This window comes from Bos indicus, chromosome 23 (assembly GCF_029378745.1).
Source record: "Bos indicus isolate NIAB-ARS_2022 breed Sahiwal x Tharparkar chromosome 23, NIAB-ARS_B.indTharparkar_mat_pri_1.0, whole genome shotgun sequence".
Classification (NCBI taxonomy): Eukaryota; Metazoa; Chordata; class Mammalia; order Artiodactyla; family Bovidae; genus Bos; species Bos indicus.
The window spans coordinates 8,492,390-8,518,775 of NC_091782.1; the positions used below are offsets into that span (position 1 = coordinate 8,492,390).

The window sequence follows — 26,386 nt, forward strand, 5'->3', positions numbered from 1 at the left end:
CAGGTGATTCTGCTGCTTCAGCGCGTCATTGGGAAGCTGCCCTAGAGAATCCCGGCCTTATCTAGATAAAGAAAAGGGAAGTCATTCCAGGCGAGTGAGCAGTGTAATAAAGGAGAGAAGGTGAGCAGCTCTGCGCCTGGTGGTGGCGTCAGCGCAGTGAGCGGGCAGGAGGAGCATGCAGAGGGCTTTGCATGCATAGAAGCTTTGCTGTACCTTAAAGGCACGAGGAAAACACAACGGAAGGAAAGATTTATTCCTTCTGTACACCTGGTTCACCTCGAGGATGTTTCCAGACCTCTGAATGAGTTACTAACACCCCATCGTATCCCTGTTGAATTCCTCTCCAGGAAGAGGAATGTCCAGGATAGCATTTCTAGTGGTACCACTTCCAGAGATGTCTAGAAGTGGTGTTAGCAAATGTACTTAACAAGAACTCTGTGGGTAGCTTCATTTTGAAGGAGAAACCTCAGTAAAGTTCAGTGTAAGACCCCATATCTTAAGGAAAGATGGCAGAATATTATTTGCGCCTCTCACACAGAATTTGTGTTTCTGAATGTTTGTTTCGACCCCTGAGGCATTTGAGTGTGTTGTTATATGGGACATTGCTGCTGTTGCATTAACTGGATAGACCATATCCTAATGAGCTTGCTTATTCATAGTCTCTGTTTATACATTTGACCAAATTAGGTGTATTTTAACAGCATTATTTAGATATAGTTGACATAAGCTGCACATATTTAGACTGTTCAGTTTACTAAGTCTTGATACATACATAATGTGTGTATATATAAACACATACACCTGTGAAACCATCACCACCGTCAGCATAAAGAAGATGCATCGTCTCCAGAAGTGTCCTTGTGTCCCTTCATAACTTGCTTTCCATCCGCTTCTGTAGTCAGCTGCTGAGCTGCTTTCTGTCCCCATAGCTCAACTTGCATTTCCTAGTTTTATATTTAGGAAATCACACAGCATGTACTCTTTGGTCTGGCTTCTGTTCTGAGACTCATTTGTGTCGTTGGATGTATCAGTGGCTCAGTCCTTTTCATTCCTGAGTAGTGTTCCACTGTGTGTATACATGACAATTTGTTTATCTTTTCACTGTTGGAATCGTATCCAATTTTTAGCTACCACAAACAAAGCTATGAAAGTAAACATTCAAGTCTTTGTATGGGCTTCTGCCTGCATCTATCTTGTTTATTATGTAGGAGGGATGGACGTTAACTCTTGAAGGAAACTACCAAACTCTTTCGGAGTGATTGTACCGTTGTGCATTCCCATCATCAGAATGTGCTAGTTCCAGTTCAGCCACATTCTTGTCGCCGCTTAATATTAGTCTTAAATTTTAGCCATTCTAATTGAGAGTGGTGGTATTTTATTGTAGTTTTTATTTGCATTTCTCTAAGACCACTGATGTTGAGTACTTTTCCATGTGCCTATTTGCCATCCCTATTGTTTTTTTTGGTGAAGTGTGTTGAAATAATTTGTCTATTTGAGTTGTTCTCTTATTACTGCAATTTGAGAGGTCTTTGTATTCTGGATGTGGGTCTTATATCAGATACATGCTTTGCACATTTGTGTTCCCAGTCTATTTTCATTCTCTTAATTGTGTCTTTTGAGGAACAGAAGTTGTTGGTTTTGATGAAACCTAATTTGTCCTTTTTTTTTTTTTTTTTTTTTTAAGGGTCATGTTTTTGGTCTGGCTTCAAGGAATTCTTTCCTTAGTTTTGCATTTAGGCCTATGAGCCCTTTGGAGTTAATTTTTGTGTGTGATGCCGGGTGTGGCCTTTGGAGTTTGGCTGCTTTGCGCAGTGCCCTGGCACCACCTGTGAAGAGCCCTCTCTCCGCTCCTGAAGCCTTTGCGAGTTCTCACTGGCGGTTGCCTGTGCTTGTATGGTTTCATTTCTGGACTCTGTGCTGTTCATTGCTATTGTTCTTTATGCCAATACCACACTCTTTTTTATTGCTATAATTTATAATAAGTTTTGATACCAAGTAGTGTTAATTCTCCAACTTTGCTCTTTTTCAACTTGTTTTGATTTTTTTCAGGTTCTTTGAATTTCCACATGAATTTAGCACAGCTTGGCAGTTCCTACCCAAAACGAGCCCTGCGGGGATTTTGTCTGTGGTTGCATCAAATTTATTGATCATTTGGGGAGAACTGACATCTTAACAATGATGCTTCCAACCCAGGAACATCTTTTCACTTCTTTGTTTTTCTCTCAGCAGTGTTTTGTGGTTTTCAGTGGACAAGTCTTCCGTGTCTTTTGTCAGATTTATCACTGTTGCATATTTTTTATTGTAAATTGCTTTACTCTTTGAGTTACAATTTCTGATTGTTTGTTGCTAATATATTCCAATAAAATGGATTTTGTGTATTTATATTGTATCCTGCAACCTTGCTAAAACTGTTTTTTGAACATATGGCATACAGTTCTAGTAACTTTTAATGTTTTTGCTAATTCTATCTTTGTCATTTAAGATTCAATTGATTTTTTTTTTCCTCTTTATTTTCAGTAGGTTCCTCTGCTTCTTTGCATGATTGATAATCTTTGGATGCCAGACGTCATGAATTTTACCTTCTTGGGTGCTTGATATTTGTATTTTCCTAAAACTTTGTTCTGAAATATTGTTATTTGGAGATGGTTTGATAGCTCAACCAGTAAAGAATTCACATGCAATGCAGGAGACTTGAGTTCAGTCCCTGGGTCAGGAAGATCCCCTGGAGAAGGAAATGGCATCCCACTCCGGTATTCTTGCCTGAAAAATCCAATAGACAGAGGAGCCCGACGGGCCACAGTCCAAAGAGATGCAAAGAGTCGGACACAACTGAGTGACTAAGCACATTTGATCCTTGTAGGTCTTTCTTTTACAATTTGTTGGGTTGAGAAGTCTCAGCTTAGGGCTAGTTATTCCCTTCTGCTGAGGGAAGGCCTTCAGGAGGACTTGCTGCAGTGCCCTGAACTAGGAGTCACTCCGTTCTGGCTTGTGGGAAGGCACCCTGTCCCAGCTTTGGGTCCTCGCCTCTCACGTGTGGGTCAGGTCAGTGCCAAGTCCTTAATGCGGACCCTCTGCAGATCTCCGGGGTTGTTTGTGCAGCTCTCTTCTCATTGGTCCTGTGACCTCTAGTTGATTTGGTTCCCTCAGACCTTCAGCTCTCCGTCTTCAATTCAGGGAGCCCCCTTCCCCGACAGGCTCTGCTTCACCTCCCCGCCCAGGGTCTAGTGCCTCTCTGCAGGCAGGAACCTGGGGCCTTTGTCGGTCTCACTCACTCAAACATTTCCTTTGTATCACAGGTGTACAGTGGGAGGGTACAGTTGATCACTGTTACTCCATCTTGAGCAGAGGTGGGTACAGTTGATCACTGTTACTCCATCTTGAGCAGAGGAGGGTACAGTTGATCACTGTTACTCCATCTTGAGCAGAGGAGGGTACAGTTGATCACTGTTACTCCATCTTGAGCAGAGGAGGGTACAGTTGATCACTGTTACTCCATCTTGAGCAGAGGTGGGTACAGTTGATCACTGTTACTCCATCTTGAGCAGAGGTGGAAGTCTTTGCTGCACCTTCTTTGTTTTTCCTTCAGCTTAGCTCTCCTTTGTCTATAAATTGTCCAAAAGCTAGCCCTCGTGCTTACATCTCCAGTAACCTCAGTTCAGTTCAGGCACTCAGTTGTGCCCGACTCTTTGCGACCCCATGAATCGCAGCACGCCAGGCCTCCCTGTCCATCACCATCTGCCGGAGTTCACTCAGACTCAGGTCCATCGAGTCGGTGATGCCATCCAGCCATCTCATCCTCTGTCATCCCCTTCTCCTCCTGCCCCCAATCCCTCCCAGCATCAGGGTCTTTTCCAATGAGTCAACTCTTCGCATGAGGTGGCCAACGTATTGGAGTTTCAGCCTCAGCATCAGTCCTTCCAAAGAACACCCAGGACTAATCTCCTTTAGGATGGACTGGTTGGATCTCCTTGCAGTCCAAGGGACTCTCAAGAGTCTTCTCCAGCATCACAGTTCAAAAGCATCAATTCTTCGGCACTCAGCCTTCTTCACAGTCCAACTCTCACATCCATACATGACCACAGGAAAAACCATAGCCTTGGCTAGATGGACCTTTGTTGGCAAAATAATATCTCTGCTTTTCAATATGCTATCTAGGTTGGTCATAACTTTCCTTCCAAGGAGTAAGCATCTTTTAATTTCATGGCTGCAATCACCATCTGCAGTGATTTTGGAGCTCAAAAAAATAAAGTCTGACACTGTTTCCACTGTTTCCCCATCTATTTGCCATGAAGTGATGGGACCAGATGCCATGATCTTCGTTTTCTGAATGTTGAGCTTTAAGCCAACTTTTTCACTCTCCTCTTTCACTTTCATCAAGAGGCTTTTTAGTTTCTCTTCACTTTCTGCCATAAGGGTGGTCTCATCTGCATATCTGAGGTTATTGATATTTCTCCCAGCAATCTTGATTCCAGCTTGTGCTTCTTCCAGCCCAGCGTTTCTCACGATGTACTCCGCATAGAAGTTAAATAAGCAGGGTGACAATATACAGCCTTGACGTACTCCTTTTCCTATTTGGAACCAGTCTGTTGTTCCATGTCCAGCTCTAACTGTTGCTTCCTGACCTGCGTGTATATAGATACAATTCAAAGGAGGAGGGCATGGCAACCCACTTTAGTATCCTCGCCTGGAGAATCCCATGGACAGAGGAGCCTGGTGGGCTGTGGTCCATAAGGTCACAAAGAGTCGGACACGACTAAAGCAACTGACCACAGCACATACAATTTAAAAAAAAAAAAAACCTTTTTGATCTCACTGCGTACTTTGTGGCTTCTTAGTTCCCTGACCAGGGATTGAACCTGTGCCCCTACATTGGAAGCAGGGGTCTTAACCACTGGGCCTCCAGGGAAGCCCCTACAATTTCTATCTTTTCAGCTATTTAACTGTTTCAGAAAACAACTCTGCATAACTTACGAAAATCAGGAAATGTGTACAAGAGATGGTAGAATCCATTTCATTTCCTTATCCTGTTACCTTTTTGGGTTTTAGCATTTTTCAAACAACATATTTTACTGGCTCCTGGAAAAAGTAATCTAATTACAAACCCGTTGATATTAGGTTTCTAGAAAGTTTTAATTTCCTTCGTAAACCTCTTTGAGCTTCACAATGGTTCTATTTAAAAAGCAAGATGATATTGCAGAATGTTTCTTTCAGAAAAGCTAAGACTTCAGCTTCACTTCAGTTCAGTTGCTCAGTCGTGTCCGACTCTTTGCGACCCCATGAATCGCAGCACGCCAGGCCTCCCTGTCCATCACCAGCTCCCAGAGTTCACTCAGAGTCACATCCATCGAGTCAGTGATGCCATCCAGCCATCTCATCCTCTGTCGTCCCCTTCTCCTCCTGCCCCCAATCCCTCCCAGCATCAGAGTCTTTTCCAATGAGCTTCACTTAACGTGTGACAAAACACTAATGACTTTATTTCCGTGATGGATGACCTTTATATATTTGTCAAGTGACTGCTGTTTATTACGGACTTCCCGTGGTTGGTCATGGGCTTGAAGAGAGAAACCGAGGAAAGGGAGGCATTCTCTGCCCTGGAAGAGCTCCAGTGGCGTGCCTGTGGGGGGCGGTGGAGGCACAGGGAGGAGGGAGAAGTTTGTTCTCTACATGCAAATCCTGGGAGCCTTAGAGATGGGGGTGGGATGTGGGGCTTCTGGGAGGATCTCAGATGGAGGTGGCAAGGGGGCCAGGGATGGGCGTGTCCAGACGTACAACTGTGAAATTCCTGAAGCTGAGGGTCTCTGCCATGGTGTGGGACCAGAGCAGGGCACGGGGCGTGGGTAGAGGCCGAGGCTGTAGAAGGGCCCCCGCGATGGGCCATGCATTGTACTAGGGTCTGACAATAGGAATGTCAGTCTAGGAATGGTGGTACTCGGAGACGAATCCTGGGTCCCTTCAGAAGTGAACTGAAAGTCGCCCAGTCCTGTTCAACTCTTTTCGACCCCATGGGCTATATAGTCCATGCAATTCTCCAGGCCAGAACACTGGAGTGGGTAGCCGTTCCCTTCTCCAGGGGATCTTCCCAACCCAGGGATAGAACCCCGGGTCTCCCTCACTGCAGGCAGATTCTTTACCAGCTGAGCCACCAGGGAAGCCCAGGTCCCTTTGGAGGGGCTGGGAAAATTGCCTGGGAAGGTAACTGGAGGCTGGGAGCTCCCACTGCAGAGGGCGCCTCGTTGCTGCGGAAGGGGAGAGAGTGTCGCCTGGGGTGAGGGCCGGGGGGCTGGTTCCTGGGGAACTGCTTGGGCCTTCTGGGTTGAGACCCTCCAGGTGAAGGAGCCCCATGCTGGTGCAGCAGAGATACTGGGCAGAGGAAGCTGGAGCAACGTCTGGGCGGGCTGTGTGTGTGATGGGGTGGCCGCAGGCCTGCAGACAGGGCTAAAACTGAGGAGGGCGAGGTGCCTGACCCAGAGAGGAAGCCTGGCCAGCGCCCCTGAACCCCGCTGACCCCCACTAGGGACCCGGGCGTGTGTGGGACCCCAAGAAGGACCGCAGGGGCGGTGGGTCACTCTGGGGGCAGGGAGGGCGGCAGGCTTTCAAGGGGATCTGGGGACGGGAACGGAAGTGAGCCCAAATTGGCCGGTTAGGCAGGGACTGGAGGCTTTGGCAGAGACCGATCCCAAACATATTAAGAACTTGGGAAAAGAGCAAGAATTGGTTTCCTGCCAAGATAAATGGCACAAAGCCCATGCGTGTTTTCACAGCTTGTAGGGTCCTTGAAATCTCGATTATGAGTCTCAGAAAGAAACAGAATTGAGCTCAGAAAGCATATGCATTTTGGTCACTGAACTTAGTAGCCAAGGGGATTGTATACTGAAACTGATTTTAAAGGATTGAGTAGTTCAGAACAATGACCCTGAATCGCCGCCTCTTAAAGGCTGAGTTTCTCAGATATTGTTTGAGAAATTAAGGAGTCATAAGCATTAGACGTACATCCAAAAGAACACATCTTCTGTAGGCATCCAGAAAGCTTGGTTACCTGTGTCGGTGTATTTTTGGAGAGTTCCTAGGGCCACGGCTCCACTCTGTTTGGAGAGCTCTCAGTGTTCTTAGATGTTTTTGTCTGCTACGGTTAAGATTTAGTAATTTAACTTATTTCCACAACAAGATTACCAAAGAACCCCCAAACCAGATGTTCGTAATTACGTAGATTTTCACACAAACCCACTGTCTTGTCTCCCATGCCCCAGGCCCGTTTTTCAGTCTTGTGGATTCAGTTAACTTCTTTCTGAACCGTGTGCTGAAGAAGCAGGGTTTTAAAACAAACCCGGAGGCCAGAGCCTCCTCCAACGTTTACATTTTTTTTAATTTAAAAAAGGTTTTTGTTTGAAAGAATATGCTGAGCCCTGGAAGCCTCAGAGCAACCTAGAGAGGTTATTTGGGAGCACTCCCCTCATTTCCCGCTCAAGTGTTCACGTGTTTATACAAGTTGGGCGCTTGGAAGGCGCACCATCCAGCACAGCCTGCAGCAGCACAGCCTGCGGAGCTGCCGCGGCCCAGGCCGCTCTGGCTGGGTGAGAGGGACCCAGCAGTCAGGAATTGCTGGCCTCAGAATGCAAACAGCCGCAGCTAGGAAGCAAGTATGTAGCACAGAGGGCATGCACTTTACTCCTGGAAGCGTGTCCCAAGCCCTCACCCAGAGATCACCCACTTCATATACTGTCCTGCACGCCGGTCATCTCCTTCCTCCGCTCAGGATAAACTACCAAAAACCAGTTGAAGAAGAAGTGAGAAACCAATGCCAAAAGCAGCTTGGAGAAGCAGATCTAGGCGCAGTAGCTGGTGCCTGCTTCCCAGGTCCTTGCTCTGTTATGATCCTCCTTAAAGAAATGAAATTGCCCGGAGTCTGAAGCCTTCGTAAATGGGAGTGTGTTTAGTGTCTTCCTGTTGTAGCACAAGAGGACGTAATCAGCTTTAGGAAGATTTCCACTGATGTATGCATTCAATTTAAGAGATCATGTGCTAGAAGGGGTGAGCCTTGGGTAGCAAGACAATGGATTCGAAAAGAAACTCCCTTCCTGGCAATACAGAGTATGCAATGTCTTGCATTTGAGAGAGAACGAAAAAGAGATGATCCTATACTATGAGAATTTCTGGAAGAGTGCATCTACAGAAACAGTAGTTAAGAGTTGGAAGGGACACGGTTGTTCTTTTCCATATTTTCCAGAGATTAAAACATGTTCCTAATGTCCATGATTATAATATTTGCGAGGAGAGAGGGGAAATTGTGACTGCTCTGGCCAGGCTAACCACCTTCCACAACTTCACCAGGCCCAAGTGTGGGTGGAGCCCTTGGACGTGGGGCCAAGAGGGGTCCTGGTGTTGGGAGCCAGCCAAGGGTCCTCTGAAGAGTGGGCGCTTAACTAGAGCCCCTCCGGAGCCAGCTTCCCAAAGGCCTGCGGCCAGAGCTTGCCAAGCAGATAGCAGAGGAGCTGTCCAGGCCCAGAGAAGCATTAAGGCCAGTGGTCACCTTGGTGCGGCCTGGGGGTGGGGCTGGAGAGGAGGGCTGGGCTGGAGCAGTGCAGGGCTGCGGGGCATGGGTGCTGCCTTCCTCTGAGTTTCAGACCTTGGCAGTGGTTGGGAGGGAAGTGACTTGATCTGTGCCTGCTTTCACAGTGCTAATGGGTGTTGTGCCAGAAGGCTTTCCTTTTACTGAGACCCCGAGTACCGGAAATAAATGCCATGGGTAGCAGCATTAGGGTGAAATTTTCATGATATTCTGCTCTATCTCGAGTCTTTTGGGTAATGTTGATTACAGGCCATTGTGCCCCCCTAAGGACACTTGCAAGACACCGTTCTGCCTCAATGTGTGTGTCCCTGCCCTAAGACTTAGAAAGTAATCACCAGTAATACAGGGGGATACGTGGACTCGCTTCTGCTTTAGGCACTTGACAGGCATGATTCTTTGTAATCCTCACTAGTGACCCCCTGAGGTAGGCGTTATCCTCTTTTTATACAAGAAAAAAATATACAGCTCTTCAGTTCAGTTCCGTCGCTCAGTTGTGTCCGACTCTTTGCGACCCCGTGAATCTCAGCACACCAGGCCTCCCTGTCCATCACCAACTCCCGGAGTCCACCCAAACTCATGTGCATCGAGTCACTGATGCCATCCAGCCATCTCATCCTCTGTCGTCCCCTTCTCCTCCTGCCCCCAATCCCTCCCAGCATCAGAGTCTTTTCCAATGAGTCAACTTTTCACATGAGGTGGCCAAAGTACTGGAGTTTCAGCTTTAGCATCATTCCTTCCAAAGAAATCCCAGGGCTGATCTCTTTCAGAATGGACTGGTTGGAGCTCCTTGCAGTCCAAGGGACTCTCGAGAGTCTTCTCCAACACCATAGTTCAAAAGTATCAATTCTTGGGCACTCAGCTTTCTTCACAGTCCAACTCTCACATCCATACATGACCACTGGAAAAACCATAGCCTTAACTAGACGGACCTTTTTTGGTTAAGTAACTTAGATTTAAATGAGGTTCCAAGCCAAGAGGAGGCTGGAGGTGGAAGGGAAAGGAGTGGAGTGGGGGTGGGTGATGGAGGAGTGGGCTGCTGTGATGCAGGCCTCGAGCCCCAGGTGCCGGCTGTTCGAGGTGCTGTTGGTTCCCAGATGGCTGGTGATTCCCTCCCAGAGAAATGCCAGTGAGCTTTCAGGTCTGAAATATGGAGAACGTGCAGTCGCTTTCTCTGTCCGCAGGGCGGATGTTAACAGGTTTAGAGATGTGACTGCTGCCTTCTCAGCTAATCTTCTGCTGGGAGCCCAGCCCTGGGAAAAGCGCAGACACAGATGAGCCTCTCTGGGGATCAGGCTGACCTCACCTGAAGGTTATGCCAAGGTGCGGATCTTGGACCCAGGCAGCAGGCCAGCGTCAGCACCCCAAATCAGGAGCTCTGATGTATCTGAGATTGTAACCTTTCCCTGTGAATTCCAGGCTTGGTGGGAAGGGGCTTGGGTTGGCGCATCTCCGTCCCCCAGACTCTGTCTTCAGCAGGTCAGAGCTGCTGGTGGGGCCTGCCGCAGCATCCAGGCACCGCCTCTGTGAGATGCGGTTATGAGAGACCCTCCCTGAGATGGAAGGACTTTCGACTTGGCTCTGGAATCCTGGGGGCTTAGGGGGCCCTCCGAACACAGCAGTGACTTCGGAGCTGGACGTCCTGTTTCAACACCAGCTCTCAGTTTCCTTAGAGAGCATCACCCCTCCCTTTGTCGGGTGGGTTAACCTACCACCAGTTCCTGAGAACGAAACCCCTGAATTTCTCCTATCTCCACGGTGGTCCCTGAACTGGGGCCAAGTTCTTCGCTAAGCACACTCACAGGGGCCCAGAGCCCACCCTCCTGAAGCTCAGAGTTCTCCTGCACCTCGTGGGAGTCCTCCAGGGCCCCTCACTCCTTAAATCCAATAAGTCACCTGTGCCTACTGTCTACAATAAGGAAGAGGATGGTGTTTTTTTTCCCCTTGACTGAGAGGTAACGTCCCCTTTATGAGATTCATCAGTTTTTCCCTTCCTGCCCTTTCCCCAGCTGTGTACTGCAGAGCAGTTGATCCATGGCACCCTCTCTTGTCAGCCACTTGGTGACCAGGACCCTGTTCTCAGGAAAGAGCCAAGGAACTAACTTATCCTCAGAGTCTGGAAGGTTCTAATCTGCAGGTGTTTTGAGATAAATAAGAACTACTTGTATGCTTCCCAGTGGCTCAGATCATAAACAGTCTGCCTGCAATGCAGGAGACCTGGGTTTGACCTGTGGGTTGGGACAATTCCTTGGAGGAGGGCATGGCAACCCACTCTAGTATTTTTGCCTGGAGAATCCCATAGACAGAGGAGCCTGGCAGGCTGCCGTTCATGGGGGAGTCGGACACAACTGAGCGACAAAGTCCAGCAGACAAGAACTATTTATATTTTCAATATTGTTTCTTTAGGAGGAAGTGTCTTCTGGCTTAGGTTTCTAAGTTGCAGAGTACCCCTGTTGATGGCCACAGCAAACATCCCCTTTGATAACTTCACATAATCTGCTGTCTTTTCTGAGTTTAATTTGTAAGAGCAGGCCAGTTGGGTTCTGCTAGTTTGATTCAGAAATAAGGTAGGAGTGCCTTAGTCTGGCCTTTATTTCTTGTTCAGTCGCTCAGTCATATCTGACTCTCTGCAGCCCCATGGACTGCAGCATGCCAGACTTCCCTGTCCTTTACCATCTCCCAGAGTTTACTCAAACTCATGTCCACTGAATCAGTGGTGACATCCAACCATCAGAAAATTAAAACCATATGCCTGACATGTAGTGGCATGGTTAAAAAAAAAATCAGCCCTTGTCAGTTCAGAGGCCCAGAAGGTAGAGGTCTCACAGCATTTGTAGAACAAGAAAGAGCCAATCTGCATGCAGGATTCCCTTTGAACCAGCAGCAATGCATCAATAAGTGTGTCCAAATATAATTCCAGGAGGTGAGTTCTCCCGAGCTTAAGTCCAGAGCTGTGTAGTACCACTTGCTGCAGTAATCGAATTGTTTGCAATATCCAGTTAGGAACTTGGGAACTGAAATTTTTATTTAATTTTAAATCCAGGAAGTCACACCTGCCTAGTGTCTCCAATAAAGGAGAGGATTCCCCCCCCCCCCCCCCCCCCCCCCGCCCATTTACTGAAAGGTCTCGTTGTCCCCTTTCTGAGATCCATCACAGTTTTCCCTGCTCTCTCCTGAATCTTAAAAGTTTTTTCACCAAGGCCTCTTATCTTAATCTTGGCCTGGGAAGAATTTGTTTTGGTAGTGATTCAAGGAAGTAACTTTACCTAATCGTATAGGAAATTCGTCACTTTGCACAGTGTTATATTTGAGATTAACATTTTATAAATAAAGAGCCTCCTGCTTTGTTAGCTGAAGTCCACGTCTAGGACACGCCAGCGGAAGGCCAGGCCAAGGTCACTTTATTTTGTGTAAACTTCCCTGGTGTGCACCCCGTGTCATCTGTGGTATGAAACGGCATTTCATAGTAGGGAAAAAGTCAAAATATAACAGATATTCTAAGAGTTTGATGTAATTTTATTTTTGGCCCGTGTGTGTTTTTTTTTTTCCTATTGAAGTATAGTTGATTTACCATGTTGTGTTTCGGGCGTACAGCAGAGTGGTTCAGTTATATGTACATATATATACACACATATATGTACAGACATACACACACATTCATATATGTATGTTTTCTGCAGATTCTTTTCCCTTAGAGGTTATCACAAAATACTGAGTTTAGTTCCCTGATGTAACTTTAGAGTGAGCTACTGAAACGTTTCCTTTTGGGGAAAATAGGACGGTTTTTAAAAGAACATCTCCACAGTTACAGTCTAAAATATCACCGTTTACAGGTGGTTCCTGGACTTGTGGCGGTCAGCGCAGGTCCATCCGCCGTTTCAAGCGCGGCTGTTTGGATCTTGCCGCACTGGTCTCCGCTGTTTCACTGCAGGTGATTCTGAAGCCAAGTAGCATCACCGTGGCAGGCACGTCCTTGGGTGCTCCAGGCTTGGGTGTCATGCTCGATGTGAAAATGGGTGCCATCCAGCTGGATGGTCAAAAGTGCTCAAAAACATCGGTCATTAATATTTGCTGTGTGAGGGAACCGTCTTCTGGTCTCTCGCTTTAAAGCAGTTTAGGATCTAGAGGCGGGCCTACGTGACATGGTCCCCTGGGGGGTGCGCCCAGTTTATCTGTATCTCTGGGCAGCCCGCCAGGTGATTACACTGCAGTCAGGGTAGCTGTCAGGCGGGGGGCTGTATTTATGAGGACCTCCTCCTTTGCCTGGCCAACCCCTTGCCCCAGGAAGCCTTCTGATCCCCAAGGCGGAACCAGACCCTCCTGTTAGCACAGGCCCAGCTCTGACGGTCATCCTGAGCTGCTGCCCAGACCGTTTAGCTCCCTTGGGTTGTTGACTGTCATTCCAGGCCCTGCGTGAGCTGAGAGCAGGAGTCATCCGCCTGGCTCTGCACCGGCATTGCTCCCAGCACTTGGGGAAGATAGGACTTGAGTCAAAGGACTTGCAGGGCGTGCTGCGGGACACTGCGTTTCGGCACTTGAGGGTCATCGGCCACTTACAGCCTGACCACAGGATGGCTTCGGGCTTGTTCAGGAGATCAGTGTAAGGAGAAAACCAGGTTTCTTAGAAATAACAGGTGGTTCCAGTAGGAGTCAAGAGTACTCCCTGCCTGGGCAGGTGAATGGGAGGAGCTGGCCCTAAATCCTGAATTGTGAATGTCAGTAAGGTGGCTGCAGCCCACTCCTCCTGGGCTAAGTCCCCCCACCCTGCCCTCCTGGGCACAGGTGTATAGCGGTGGAGTCCTCCCAGTGCCGGGGAAGCACTTAGGACCTCATTGTCCCCAAGGACGTGGTGATGGGTTCCCTCTCTTGAGAAGTTGGGCACATGATCTGTTAGATACTTAGAGAGGTGGCCCAGGGACCTTTGTGTAACTTTGTTTCAAAGAGATTTGAACATTCCTTTTTTCTAATGTACACAGAAATTGACAGGAACTTTCTCAAAGTACTGTCTCCCTAAATAGGGAATTGCCTATGGCTGATTCTGAGTCTTAATAGATCTAGATTCTGAATCAAGCACTGTTTTCATCTCTGGGAAGCAGAAATTTAAAACTTAATATTTTATAAAACATCTAGTCTTTCCTCAAATTCTGAGCTTCCTGAAACCTTTACCTTCATGGTAGAGTATCAAAATGCCTTAAAAAAAAAAAAAAAAAAAGAATGTTTAAATTTTAAACTAGTTAGTGCTATTGAATGACTTGAATTCTAAAAATGTCAGCATTTTAATATTACGTTAACAGTACTGTTAACTTGAGCTTTAATGCCACAAGTATGTCACTGTCTGTGTTCGGCACTGACTTACATCACCCTCAATTAAAGCTCTTTATTTTTATTGGCCTAATTTCAGGTGAACACACAGCACCTCCTGCTTGTGCAGACCTGCGTTGAATGGCTGGAAGGCTCCCGTGTCCAGGTCCTTCCTAGCAACCCTCTATCGTTAGTAAACCATGTAATAGTCTTTTGAATGTGCCTTTGTCTTTGATTCAGCAGCTCAGAAGTATTAGTGACTTTTATCCTAGTGGGATAGCATTTAGTCTTTTAGCAATAGAAACTTAAAGGATTTTAACTTTATTTGTAGAAAAAGTAGCACACATTTTAAGTAGAGCATCTCAAAACCTACTTGGGCGTTTCTGTTGGGCCTGTCCTCCTTGCATTTAAAGAGACAACTGATGGGCACCAAATAGTAGTGCCTTAAATTATTTGCAGGGAGTTGTAATCTGGTCAGAGAACAGATGGCTATTTCTGCTCCTTGCAAATGATATGCTACTCGTGCAAATTTGAATCAGTCACTCTGCCCATTTATAATGCTCCTTGGGTGTCTGCATCTAGAGCCGTGTTGTGTGCCGTGCACGTAGAGAGACACTGCACCACGCCAGCTCGGGTGCTATTTGAAGCTAGCAGGCGGAGCCAGTCCTTAGAATCGTGTTGTGTGCAGAAGGGCCTCGACATCCTGTTTCGTTTTCCCTTTGATTTTGTCTTTTCCTCTCATCCTTTGTATGTAAATAGCAAGTTTAGGATGGGGACAAAAATCCAGAAATAATCAACTCCTTGTGGCTCTGGGTATTTTATATTGGAAACGAAGTCTTCTAATGTGTCACTTTTTGTAACTGAACCAAACTCCCTTACAGTTCTAGATTGGCGCCTAAAGAACGAGTTGTTTATTTGAGGGCTTGTGTGAACTAGATTGGAGAAGGCAATGGCACCCCAACTAGATTGGAGAAGACAATGGAACCCCACTCCAGTACTCTAGCCTGGAAAATCCCATGGACGGAGGAGCCTGGTGGGCTGCAGTCCATGGGGTCGCAAAGAGTTGGACACAACTGAGCAACTTCACTTTCACTTTTCCCTTTCATGCATTGGAGGAGGAAATGGCACCCCACTCCAGTGTTCTTGCCTGGAGAATCCCGGGGACGGGGGAGCCTGGTAGGCTGCCATCTATGGGGTCGAACAGAGTCGGACACGATTGAAGTGACTTAGCAGCAGCAGCAGCATGAACTAGAATTGGAGATAAACGTAAATATATTGGGATGGAGGAAGGGGTAAATAAGTTAACAAAAAGCTGGGAGGCTAAAGAAGCCTTTTGAGCCATAATTGAGAGACATGGAGGAGGTTGTAGGGGATAATTCAGAAAGCCTTAAATTTGAGTTTATAAAATGTTCAGGGAATTCTAGGCCTTCTAACTGAACTTAGATTTTATCCCCAAAATAAGTAAATTTTATCCAGAAGTTTCCCTTCTTCTTGTAAGTATTCTGTGTTTCTGTTTCACTTGCTTAATGAGATCATGGGTGATTATTTTTTAATTAGGGTTTGGTCTGTTAGCATTTTAAATGCCACCCATTTGGCTGATATTTAAAACTCAAACTGAGTCTGAGCTTTCTATTCTCTTGCCCTACCCAAACTTCTGGGCCAAGCGTGATTCTGAAAACAAGATTTCAATTATTTCAAAACCAGGAAACTAACAAAAGTAATTGCAATATAGGTTGTATAAATTGGTACCAACATTCTTGCTCATTTTGATAAATAGACAGACAGTGGGAACCCAGTCAGCAGGGGAGTATCTCTTCATCTCTGTTTCCGGAAGAAGCATGTTTTCTCGTTAAGAAGATAACTTCACCCCAACAGATGGTGCAAGGCAGATGTGTTGGAACCAGTGATCGAAGGAGGAGGATTCCTTCTACGCGGGACGGGGGGATCTGGGGGGCTCAGAATGCAGCATAGAGCAATGGCAATCTGAGCTGGGCCTAAAGAGGCAAGCTAACCCATCAGTGTAGATCTCCACCTAGAACTGTGTGAGCTCCGCTTCTATGATGTAACATCAGGCCTACTTCATAAAGTGGAGGTATAATCCAGTCTGAGAGATTTGCAGCCAGTATTAGAACCTTTCCCTGCCTCACAGCTTACAGCAGTTCTTTCAGAAGGCTTATCCCTATCCTTATCCAAGATTGAAATCCTCTGTGGTCCTAGCAACAAGTTGTGCTGGGCCTTGAGACCAGGCAGGCTGGGGTTCACATCGCTGCTGACACTCGCTGCCCTGGGCGGTCCACTCAGCCTCTTTGTCCATCTGCAAAGTGGGTGATCGTGCCTACGGGGCGTGGTGGGTAAGACGAGGATCCAGAGGTTCCTAGCAGACCACTGCTCATTGTGCTTGTTTAAAGGTGAAGTTGTTTCTCATACTTACGATATTTTCATATCTCCCCCGTGAGACCTAACAAAGTTTCCTGTTCCATCAGGCTTTAGCTTTTCAGGAGTACTGAATCTGTAGGTGTTACCTGAAAACTTGTAAATGTTGGGAGCAATTCCAGATTCTGCCGCCTGCAGCTTCCTGGCATTTGAACATTGAGTGATTGTACAGGTGCAGATCTCACGTTTCTGGTTCGTGTATGTAAATCAAGCCATCTTACTCATTTTTTTTGAACTAAAGAAATTCGTGATAGAGAACCAAGAGTAGGGACTTGAACTCATCAATAAGACAGCTGTCTCGATCCCCCCAGGCTGCTGTAACAGATACCACAAACTGGGTGGCTTAAGCAACAGACATTTATTTCTCACAGTTCTGGAGGTCAGACAGTCCAGGGTCAAAAATGCTGGTAGTTTTGGTTCTGGGTGAGGGCCCTCTTCCTGGCTTACAGTCAGACGCCTTCTCGCTTTGTCCTCGAGTGGGGGAGAGAACTCATCTTCCTCATCTTTTCTTAGAGGGTCACAAGTCCCATCAAAGGGCCCCACTTTGCTGACCTAGGTACACCCCCACCCCCACAAGGCCTCAGTTCTAAATGCAGTCCAATCGGGGTAAAGGGCCTCAACATATGGTTGGGGGTGCGGGACACCAACATTCAGTCCATAACAGCAACTAATAAAAGTTAAAGTTTATTTCTTGTTGTCATTCAAGCCTGTTGTCAAGCTCTTTCCCAATGGTTACTAACATTTTTACCCTTTTGTATTTTTTAGCTGAAGGGCCAAACAGTCTCTTGAAAGTCTCTGATACGGATGTCTGACTCAGGCACCTTGCAAGGCTGGGGAGGCAGGTCCGTGTGAATTAGGCACAGACCAGAGCCCCCATCCAGGGGGAGCAGCCCACCCCCGCCCCAGGCCTGCTGCTGGGCTTCCCGGCTTTGGTTTGTTTTTAAGGCTGTGATCTGGATTTACATGCAGAATGTCAGGTGGATAAGGCAGATAATGGGTGCCTTGTTGCTTGCCTCTTTTATGATAAGCCAGACAAAGTAATTCCGGAGAGCCGGCTGCCTCGTGGCACAGGTCTGGGGCCTTGTGCAAAGGGTGCTCTCACATGTTTCCCTGAACGATCCAGCTCCAATCTTTTCACTTACGTATGGACGCTGTGTGTCTTACTTTAACCGTAAAGAGTGGTTCACAACCTTCAGGATTAATACCAGCTCTCATGACTTACAGCACACAATTTCAGGGAAAACAAAAGCAGGTTCTATTTATACTCAGCCCAGAAAAGTCTTACTTTGGTATTTCACTCTTGATTTTTATCAGAATTCCACCAGGTATTGTTATAAATGCACTAGCACACCTTGAATTGTAAATTCTGTGTCGGTTCAGAGTGGGGAAGTGGCCTTAATCTACTCTTGAAAAACCGAAACAAAATTGCCGGGCGTCTTCCCTGGCAGTCCAATGGCAAAGACCCCATGCTCCCAAGCAGGGGCCAGGGTTCGATCCTGGTCAGGGAACTAGATCCCACGTGCCCCAACTAAACGCTCGCATGCGGCAGCTAAAGATCCCACCTGCCACAACTAAGGCCCAGTGCAGCCAAATAACTAATAAATACTAAAAAGTGAAAGTAATGACATGTGTATTTTTAAAAAAGAAATTGCCAAAACTCTTAGGCTAACACTTCCATATCGATGTGTTTGATTATGATTTAACAGTCCACTAGCAGGGCTTCCAGTGGGATGATTAAGTAACCTCCCAGTGAGGAAGGGTCATCTACCTTGATGAGTACGCCCAGGTAACCCCTTTCATAAATTTATAGTAAGCCCACTGAGGAAATACATTGTAAAACGCGACTGCTGCTTGGAGCCACGGTTTACAGAATCTTACTTTCAAAACTTCTCTCTCAAAGTACCGTTTGTCAGAGTGGGCGTGTTGACCTTTCTAGAAGGGACTACGTCAAACGGGAGAAGACAGACTTGAGTGAGAGCTCTGGTCCTCCTGCCAGACCACTGTTGGCCGCTCTCTCCGGGTGTCGCGTCATACAGCACCATCGTGTAAGCCACGGTGACTCCTGGCTCCCGTGACCCTTCCCAACCTCCCTGCTTCTCTCTCTCTCGAAGGTCACATCAAGCTCGAGTCTGGATGGAGGAGTGTTCATCTTTCTCTCCTTTATTCTCAATAGGTGGAGTACATGTTGGTGTCTTTTGATCATGAAAAGAAAAAAGCCCAACTGGTCCTGTCTGGAGAGGAACTTCTTGAAACTCTGCAAGAAAAGGGGGAAAGGACGAACCCAAAGTAAGCTGATGGACTGGGGGCTTGTTTTTGAGTTTCTGAAACTGTTAGGACCATCGGAGTGACATCTTTCCTCCCATTTACAGGAGACCAGGGATCCCAGCAGTTTAAGGCTCAGGCTCTGGTTCCCAGTTGCCTGGGTTCAAATCTTGCTCCCTCTACTCAATAGCTGAGCACCCTTAGGTGAGGGGCTTAGCTTCTCTGTGCCTCAGTTTCCTCTTCTGTAAATCAGGGGTGCCTCTTAGGGTGCTGACACTCTAAATACATTATTGAGCACTTGGAAGAGTAAATGCCACATAAAGTCTGTTTACTATTTAAATATTTTTTAAAAAAAAATTGGCAACGTGTTCCCAAGATCGCAAACCATGGTGCCAGAGAAAACTTGCAGATGGATTTTGTTTGGCTAGAAAGATATTTTTTTTTAAATATTTCTTTATTTCAGTAGACAGAGGTGAAGGGGGCATGTTCATTTTTCTGCCCACTAAATTTTGGGAGGCTGGGTTTGCGTTTGGAGCCCAGCGTTAAACTGAAGGAGCCTTCAGCCCTCACACCCTTCCCCGCAGAGTGGACGGGCTTGTTTGTCTTGGACAGTGCATGCCCTGCGTGCAGCTCAGTTATTTATAAATATTTTGGACCCAGCACTTGTAACCCTTACACAGTTAACACAGCTATGGAAGATTAACAGGCTCTGGGAACCGTAAAGCATTCTTGGCTTCTTGTATACCCAGTGTTTTGTAAATTTTTGGAAGCCGCTTTTTCAAAACTGAAAAGGGAGCAGCCTGCAGCAGAAGAATAAGAGGGACCTGAAACCTTTTCTCCTTTGCAGCCATCCAACCCTTTGGAGACCAGAATATGGGAGCTACATGATCGAGGGGACACCCGGGCAGCCGTACGGTGGGACCATGTCTGAATTCAACACAGTTGAGGACAACATGAGGAAACGGCGCAAAGAAGCCACATCTCTCCTGGGGGAAAACCAGGCCCTCTGCACGATCACTTCCTTTCCCAGGTTAGTCCCTGTGTCGACGCCCGCAGCTGGCGCTTCAGAGCATCCGGTGTCCGGAGAGCAGCTCACAACCTAGCACTTGACCCCGCAGCTCTCATACTGTGGACGGTTTATCCTCGTCACGCTGCATCTGATAGAATCTGTAACGTCAGAGCTGCAGGCCGAGTCACATGCTGGCCTCCGGTGGTGATGGTGGTGGTGGGGCTGGGGGACTGCGGAAGGACCCGAGGGCCACACACTCCCCAGGCCAAGGGGAGGGAGCATTGTTTAAGGAAGGGCACACGTTGCCCCCTAGATCAGATCAGCGGGTCAGCTTCAGCGCTCCTGGGACGGGCGATGCACACAAAGAACACGGGAGCCGTCGGGTCATGTTTGGATCACGCTGAAACAAGTTAGGATTTCTCGTCAAATCCGCTTATGGCTAAAAGTTCACAAGAGTGAATGTAAAGTCAGTGGAATTCTGTCCTCGGCTTAGAATGAGGTACATAAATATCACACGGTTTTATGTAGGACCTGTACACAAGAATGCAGTTCTACCAAATCGTAAATCTGGTTATCTCTGCGAGAGATCTCTCAGTCATGGCAAAGTATGCTTACCTCCCCAAAGTTCAGAAGCACTTTGAGGATTGGTATCCAAAGCCTGGAACATGCTGAACTATTTTTATACCTTTTTTTCTTTTCCTGATAAATGTCCACTGTGAACACAGGCATTCAGAAGACACACCACCAGTCTTAGGACACTTAAAGGGAATTTTCTTTTTTAAAATCTCCATGGTCACATCGAAATAATCAAGGCCTTAATTGAAGCACCTCATCAAATATTTTAGAGAAGTATCTTTTTCTCACATTATGAAGGGAGGAACGTTGAGCGAGGAATACGTTTTATTCTAAAAATCTAATTTTTTTTTAAAGTTTATCTTTTATGATGGGAGGGTATTTTTGGATTTGTAAGCAAAACAAGAGTAATAATTATTGGTTTGTAAAAGCCTCATCTTAAATGCACAGTTAAGTGATCAGGAAAGTTTTGTTTGGGGATCAAGAGGGAGAAGACGACGGCTTTTTTCAGTGTGAACAGGGGGATTCTCTGTTCATAAACGGGCGCAACTGCAGGGTGGCCCTGTGACCCCGTGCTCACGTGACTGTTGACACGTCAATTACTCAGGCTGACGCAACCGGAAGTACAGTTCCTCGGTCCCTGTGGCCTTATTCCGTCTGCTGGTGCTCGCCCGGCGGGGCAGGTGGAGGGCGTCCCCACCCCTGGAGGTGCCATCGGATGGTCATCTAGAGGGAAGACCTGCATGCTGGGCATGCAGATCTGAGTCCCGGCCGCCCACTTGGCGCCCAGCGCACTGGCGCTCACCTCCCCGCTCCAGCCCGATCCTGGTCAGCGGAGAGTGCCCAGGTCTCAGCCTGTCACTCTCTGTGAGGGCTTCTCCTAAGGCTTCAGGCTCGTGGTGGATAACGCAGGCTACTGCAGGAACCCTCCCAAGACCCCATCACATCTGGGACTGTTCCAGATATGATGGGCAAGTTCACTGTTTCACAAGGTGGTTGCGAGCAACTGGTTTTATTAAAGCTGAGACTGAAAATAAAGAAGGCACCAGCTAGTTTTGGCTCCTAGGCCAGAAATTCCCCACCCTGGAGCTGCGCACCCCCAGCAGCCACTCTTCCTCTCCTGGCGCTGCTCTGTGAGTCCTACGCCCACCCCCAGCACACTCAGCAGTGACCTTAAATTTGGGAGAGCTGGTGGCATCACTGCCCGTGATGTGGAATTTGAGCTTTACATTTAGGGATGAACGCAGAGCTTTGTTTCTGTGTTGGAATTAAAGCGCTTCTTAAGTCAACTGAGATAATAGGCTTGGATTTCAGCCTCCGGGGGAAACCTGGGGGCGAATGGGGTCACCTGTGGGGGACCTGCCTGATCCGGAGGGATTCGGGAAGTGCTGGGCAGAGGCAGGAAACAGGAGACCCTTCCCAGGGCACCCACGCTGACAACCAGTACAGGAGCACGCCTCAGACAGAAGCTCCTGGGGGAAACAGCTGAGGCGGCTGCGACATGTGCCCTGCAGACCCTGGGTGGACAGAGGCTTCTGATAAATCAGCCCAAGGCTGTGATCACAAGAGAAGAGCTTGGTGAGCAAGGTTGCAACGGGCTGGTTGCAAGGGGCCCAGGGTTGGCAGAACACCTGGACCCCCCTGAAAAAGGCAGTGTTGCACTTGTGAGTTTTTAATCCTTGGACACACATTCTATCTCTTTAGTTCTTCAATTTGTTGTAGATTAGGCTGCCCTGGGTTCACGCTGCCCGAGTTCAAACCCAACCCGGTGGAAGGAGGAGCTTCCAAGTCCCTTTTCTTTCCTGATGAAGCCATCAACAAGCACCCGCGCTTCAGGTGAGTGCCTGTGACTCAGCGCCTGGCCTCTGCCCTGGGGGTGCATTATCCCCCCGCGACCCTCCTGTGCGCTTCCTGAACTCCGCAGAAGCCAGCAGACGCGCAGCTGCACCGGCTCACACCCTCCGTCTCCCACGGCTGCACGGCCCTTGCCGCTTGTTTCCAGGCTGGATCTGCCCGTTTTCCTAGTCATCCTAAAGTTGTTCACTTAGCTGCAAATTCATTTCAACCCCAGGTCATTTCAATTCCTGTTTGGAGAAGCTTTCTTGTCGTTATTTTTATCTTTTACCTCCGGTGTCTGTGATGTCCTCACCCTGCTCGTGTACCTTGACTATAAGGTAACATGTCCAATGCCTGTGTGTGTGATAGGCACGTGCTACCTGCTGCTCTGTAGTTTTGATTCCAGGGTTTCAAGTTGCTTTAGGGCCCCCACCGGTCTGATCTCAGCTTTGTACTTTTGGGTCTCCCCTGTCATCCTGAACCCAGGCTCCTGACCTAGGGTTAGGGACCTGTGACAGCTGTGTTCGTTCCTGTAACACGTCTGCACACCCGCTACGAGTGGAGTCTTTGGGGAAGAGGAAGACCCAGAAGCTTAGTTTCCAACATTAGGGTTAGGGTGTGCCAAGGAGGAGATGGGCAGCTGTAAGAAAAGGTACATTATGTCCAAAGATGGCCGCAGCCGACAGGAGGGTGCTTCTGACCGAGGGGGTCAAAGCCGGCCTCCCGCGAGTGGTGGCGTCATGCCGGGCGGACAGCAGCCCTGCCTGGTGAAACCATAATGCGAGGCACACATGTGATTTTAATAGTAATTTAGTAGCCACGTTAAAAAAGTTTAAAAAAAAAGTGAATGACATTTATAGCTATATCCATCTCAAGGGCCTCCCTGGTGGCTCAGACGGTAAGGACTCTGCCTGTAAGGCGGGAGACCTAGGCTTGACTCTGGGTCCGGAAGGTCCCCTGGAGAAGGGCATGGCTACCCACTCCAGCATTCTTGCCTGGAGAATCCCATAGACAGAGGAGCCTGGTGGGCTACAGTCCATGGGGTCGCAAAGAGTTGGACACGATTGAGTGGCTAATGACACACATACATCCAACTTGCAATCAGTATTTTTAAATTACTAGTAAGTATTACTTTATTTCTTAAACCAAGTCTTAAAAATCTGCCATGTGTTTGCCCTCAGAGGACATCTCTTTTAGGACTGGCCGCATGTTCGGGGCTCACGGCGTCCCTGGGGGCTTCTGGATCAGGTGGTGGGCCGTGAGATGGTGTTAGGCTGCGGGTTGGATGCAGGCAGCGATGAAGTACGGGGTCCCGTGAGGCACAGGGAACATGAGGACCTCAACTTGGCTCAGGTTTTGGACTTAACATGGAAAATATTAGAAGCATAGCGTGAGGCCAGACCACGGCAGACCTTGAACACTTGAGCTTGGTTTGGGGAGTCACCCGGAGCCGGGGATGGGGGCTTGGACAGGAGAGAGGGTGACGTTCTCAGGCAGGAGCCCGCGGGCGAGGCTGCAGGAAACCCCTCAGTCTCGGTGCATGTGATTTTTCTGTAGGGCTGCCTTAGGGGACTTGTCTGAGGGAGGAGCCGTCCCGCGTAGCGCTATGTTATCAAATTCTTCTTCCGCGTGAGGGTTTTTGGGCCGCCCGCTCAGGACGTCTGTTGTCTGTTTCAGCACGCTCACCAGGAACATCCGGCACCGGAGGGGCGAGAAAGTGGTCATCAACGTGCCCAGTGAGTGTGGGCGGGAGGGGCAGCCCCTGCCCCGCTGTTGACGCTGACTCCCTCTCACTCCCTGCTCTCTCCTCTTTCTCTCTCTGTTTTTATTACTGCAGTCTTTAAGGACAAGAACACCCCAGCTCCATTTATAGAGACTTTCCCTGAGGACGAGGAGGCCACGAAGGCCTCTAAGCCCGACCACATTTACATGGACGCCATGGGCTTCGGGATGGGCAACTGCTGCCTACAGGTACCGTGCAAAGACCCAAAGAGGTGCTTCTGCCTCCACTTCTCTCCATTATCTTCTTTTCTTGAGGTGCGCGTGTTTCGTCTTTAAAATTTTGATCAGGTTGAAATATTTTTGTAACTAGTAACATCTTTCTGAAAACCACTGGTTATTGGAAATAACCAGTAAATTCATTGGAAGGTATCTCTGAACAGATTATGCAAAATCTTGAGTTCACTGCGAAGACACAGTTGCTCGTGAACTTAAAATGTGGAATGTTCCAGGGCCACTGTCTCAGTTCTTTCTGTGCCTAATTTTTGCTGCCATCTAGTGATGGTTTAGCTTTGAGATTGTAAACACTGCTCAGATCTGTTTCTGAAAATGAACCCTGGATGCACCCCAGTGAGTTTGTGGTCCAAGGGAAGGGTTGTTTGGACTTTAAGCTTCTATCTTCCTGCAAGGCTGTATAGTGGTATAAAAAGAATCAATATTTAACAGCCCCGGTTTGCCTTGCCCCTGGCTGTTTCACAGGACGTAGAGTAGCCTCGCTTTTAATGACATGATTATACTGCCCTCCCCACCCCACCCCGGGTCTAATCTGATTGCTGGTGCCTATGGCATCGATGCTTCCCCATCCCATAGACGATCTGTGGGGGGACCCCTCAGGCTGCCCGCCAGCCTGCACCCAGGCTTCAGCTGTCATCTCTCGGGTACTTGGCTAACTCCTTTCCCTTCTGGCCTTAGTCTTCTCAACACTTGAAAGAAGAGTTTTTATTAAGGCCCCTTCTAAGTCTGACTCAGCTCATACTCTTTTGTTGTTTTTATTAACAGCAATACTGGTTTCAATCTTTAGTTTGTTTAAAATCATGTTGGGACCTTCCTGGTGGTCCAGGAAAAGACCACCTTAAGGTTAAAGAGCAGGTTAAGAATTCGCCTGCCAGTGCAGGGGGACACAGGTTCGATCCTAGCCCGGGAAGATTCTGCATGCCTCAGGCAGCTGAGCCTGTGCGCCTCGAGCCCACGCTCCACAACACGAGAAGCCGCTGCCGTGAAAAGCCCACGCACAGCAGCCAAAAATAAGTAAATACAAATTAAAAAAATAAAATGTTAGAAGTAGGAGTGGCTCAAAACTAGATATTTCAAACTGAAAATCTCCGATAAAAAGGGGGGCCTTGTTATGACTTACGGAGATTTTTTCCAGTTCCAATTACTTGGCTGGTGGAGCACCGTGAAGCCTGACCCCACGTGGGGTGGCTCTGCTGTGCACACACAGCTGGTGACCCTGTGTCCCACCGTCTCAGGCAGCTTCGCACAGAGGCACGCCTTCCTGCACTTGGATCTCGGATGTGTTCATTTTTCCAACTATGTATAATCAGAATTGAACGTGAGAGTCAGATGTATCCATGCTAAGTGTGTTTAACCGTGGCCGAGGATCCCATTCCCCCACTTTCCCTGACTTGCTGATGTGAGTGGTAGAAAGCGGGTCTGCCAAACAAACCTAGGCCATGAGTTTCCTTCCAGCTGGGCACACTGCATTAAAAAGGAGACCTTTTGACTTTTAACTGCATGTCTGCTTAACTATCTTAATTACAAATATTTCTGAGGAGAGCCATTAAACTCTAGAACTGAACAGTGCGTGGCTTTAAAACTGTAGCAGTGTATTGGGATGCCGGTTGCCTTTTCTCATCAGTTTGCTATTAAACCAAGGTGTTTTGCCGCAGACTGCACTGTCGCCCCATTCCAGAGGGGTCATTCTTTCCCTTGATACAGTGTTTATACAAACAAATGTGTCCTAATGGCAGGTATTTTGCATTTTTATTGCTTGTAGATACAGTTTTCCATCCAGTTTAAGCTTTGTCATGGGTTTAGGGTTGTTTTCTTTTTCTAAATGGCGTATCCAGCCACCCCACTTTCAATACTACTCTTAAAAGTCTTTAGCCCAAATACTGTGAGTAAGTGGAAAATGAGACAGGTTCCACCAATCTCCATAGAAGTCTCTCTGTTATCTTTTAAGTGGAACCCTAGAAACTACCCATTACAGGAAAGCAGGACAAAATGATTTCAAAGTATTGTTTTAAGGCTTTTGAGCAACTCACTATACAGAACAAAATGAATTTTAACCATATTCAAATTTTTGACTCTCGGGGGACTTTTCAGGAATCATTTAATAAGTTCGTGCGTGTTATGATAGGCTCCCTTCCTCCCCCCACCCCCAAGAAAATTCTATGATTTCAACACTGGGTACTAGACAAATTTTAGGTATTTAGTTTTCTAAAATCAATTTTCCTTCTTTTTTTCCCCCTCCTCATTTTCCTGAGGGGAAATTGCTTCTCTTCTTTATATGATACTCTGAAAGGATACCAGAAGCCAAAACCATTCATATATTCATACCTTGTTAAGGTGTTAAGAATTCTTTTTTCCCTTCCCATCATTACGGCAGTGATGTCCTGTTTGGTTTGGCT

The 26,386-nt window shown here is 47.5% G+C and overlaps 1 protein-coding gene across 3 annotated transcripts in view; it reads left to right on the top strand.

The window, feature by feature from the left end:
• GCLC (glutamate-cysteine ligase catalytic subunit) overlaps positions 1 to 26,386 on the top strand; it is a 44,763-nt gene that overhangs the window by 6,231 nt on the left and 12,146 nt on the right. For all 3 annotated transcript variants that reach the window (XM_019986064.2, XM_019986065.2, XM_019986066.2), the window contains exons 2-6: positions 18,471 to 18,583; positions 19,407 to 19,589; positions 21,864 to 21,977; positions 23,655 to 23,713; positions 23,815 to 23,948. In XM_019986064.2, coding sequence (XP_019841623.1) covers positions 18,471 to 18,583; positions 19,407 to 19,589; positions 21,864 to 21,977; positions 23,655 to 23,713; positions 23,815 to 23,948 — 603 coding nt within the window. The remainder of the gene's footprint in view (positions 1 to 18,470; positions 18,584 to 19,406; positions 19,590 to 21,863; positions 21,978 to 23,654; positions 23,714 to 23,814; positions 23,949 to 26,386) is intronic.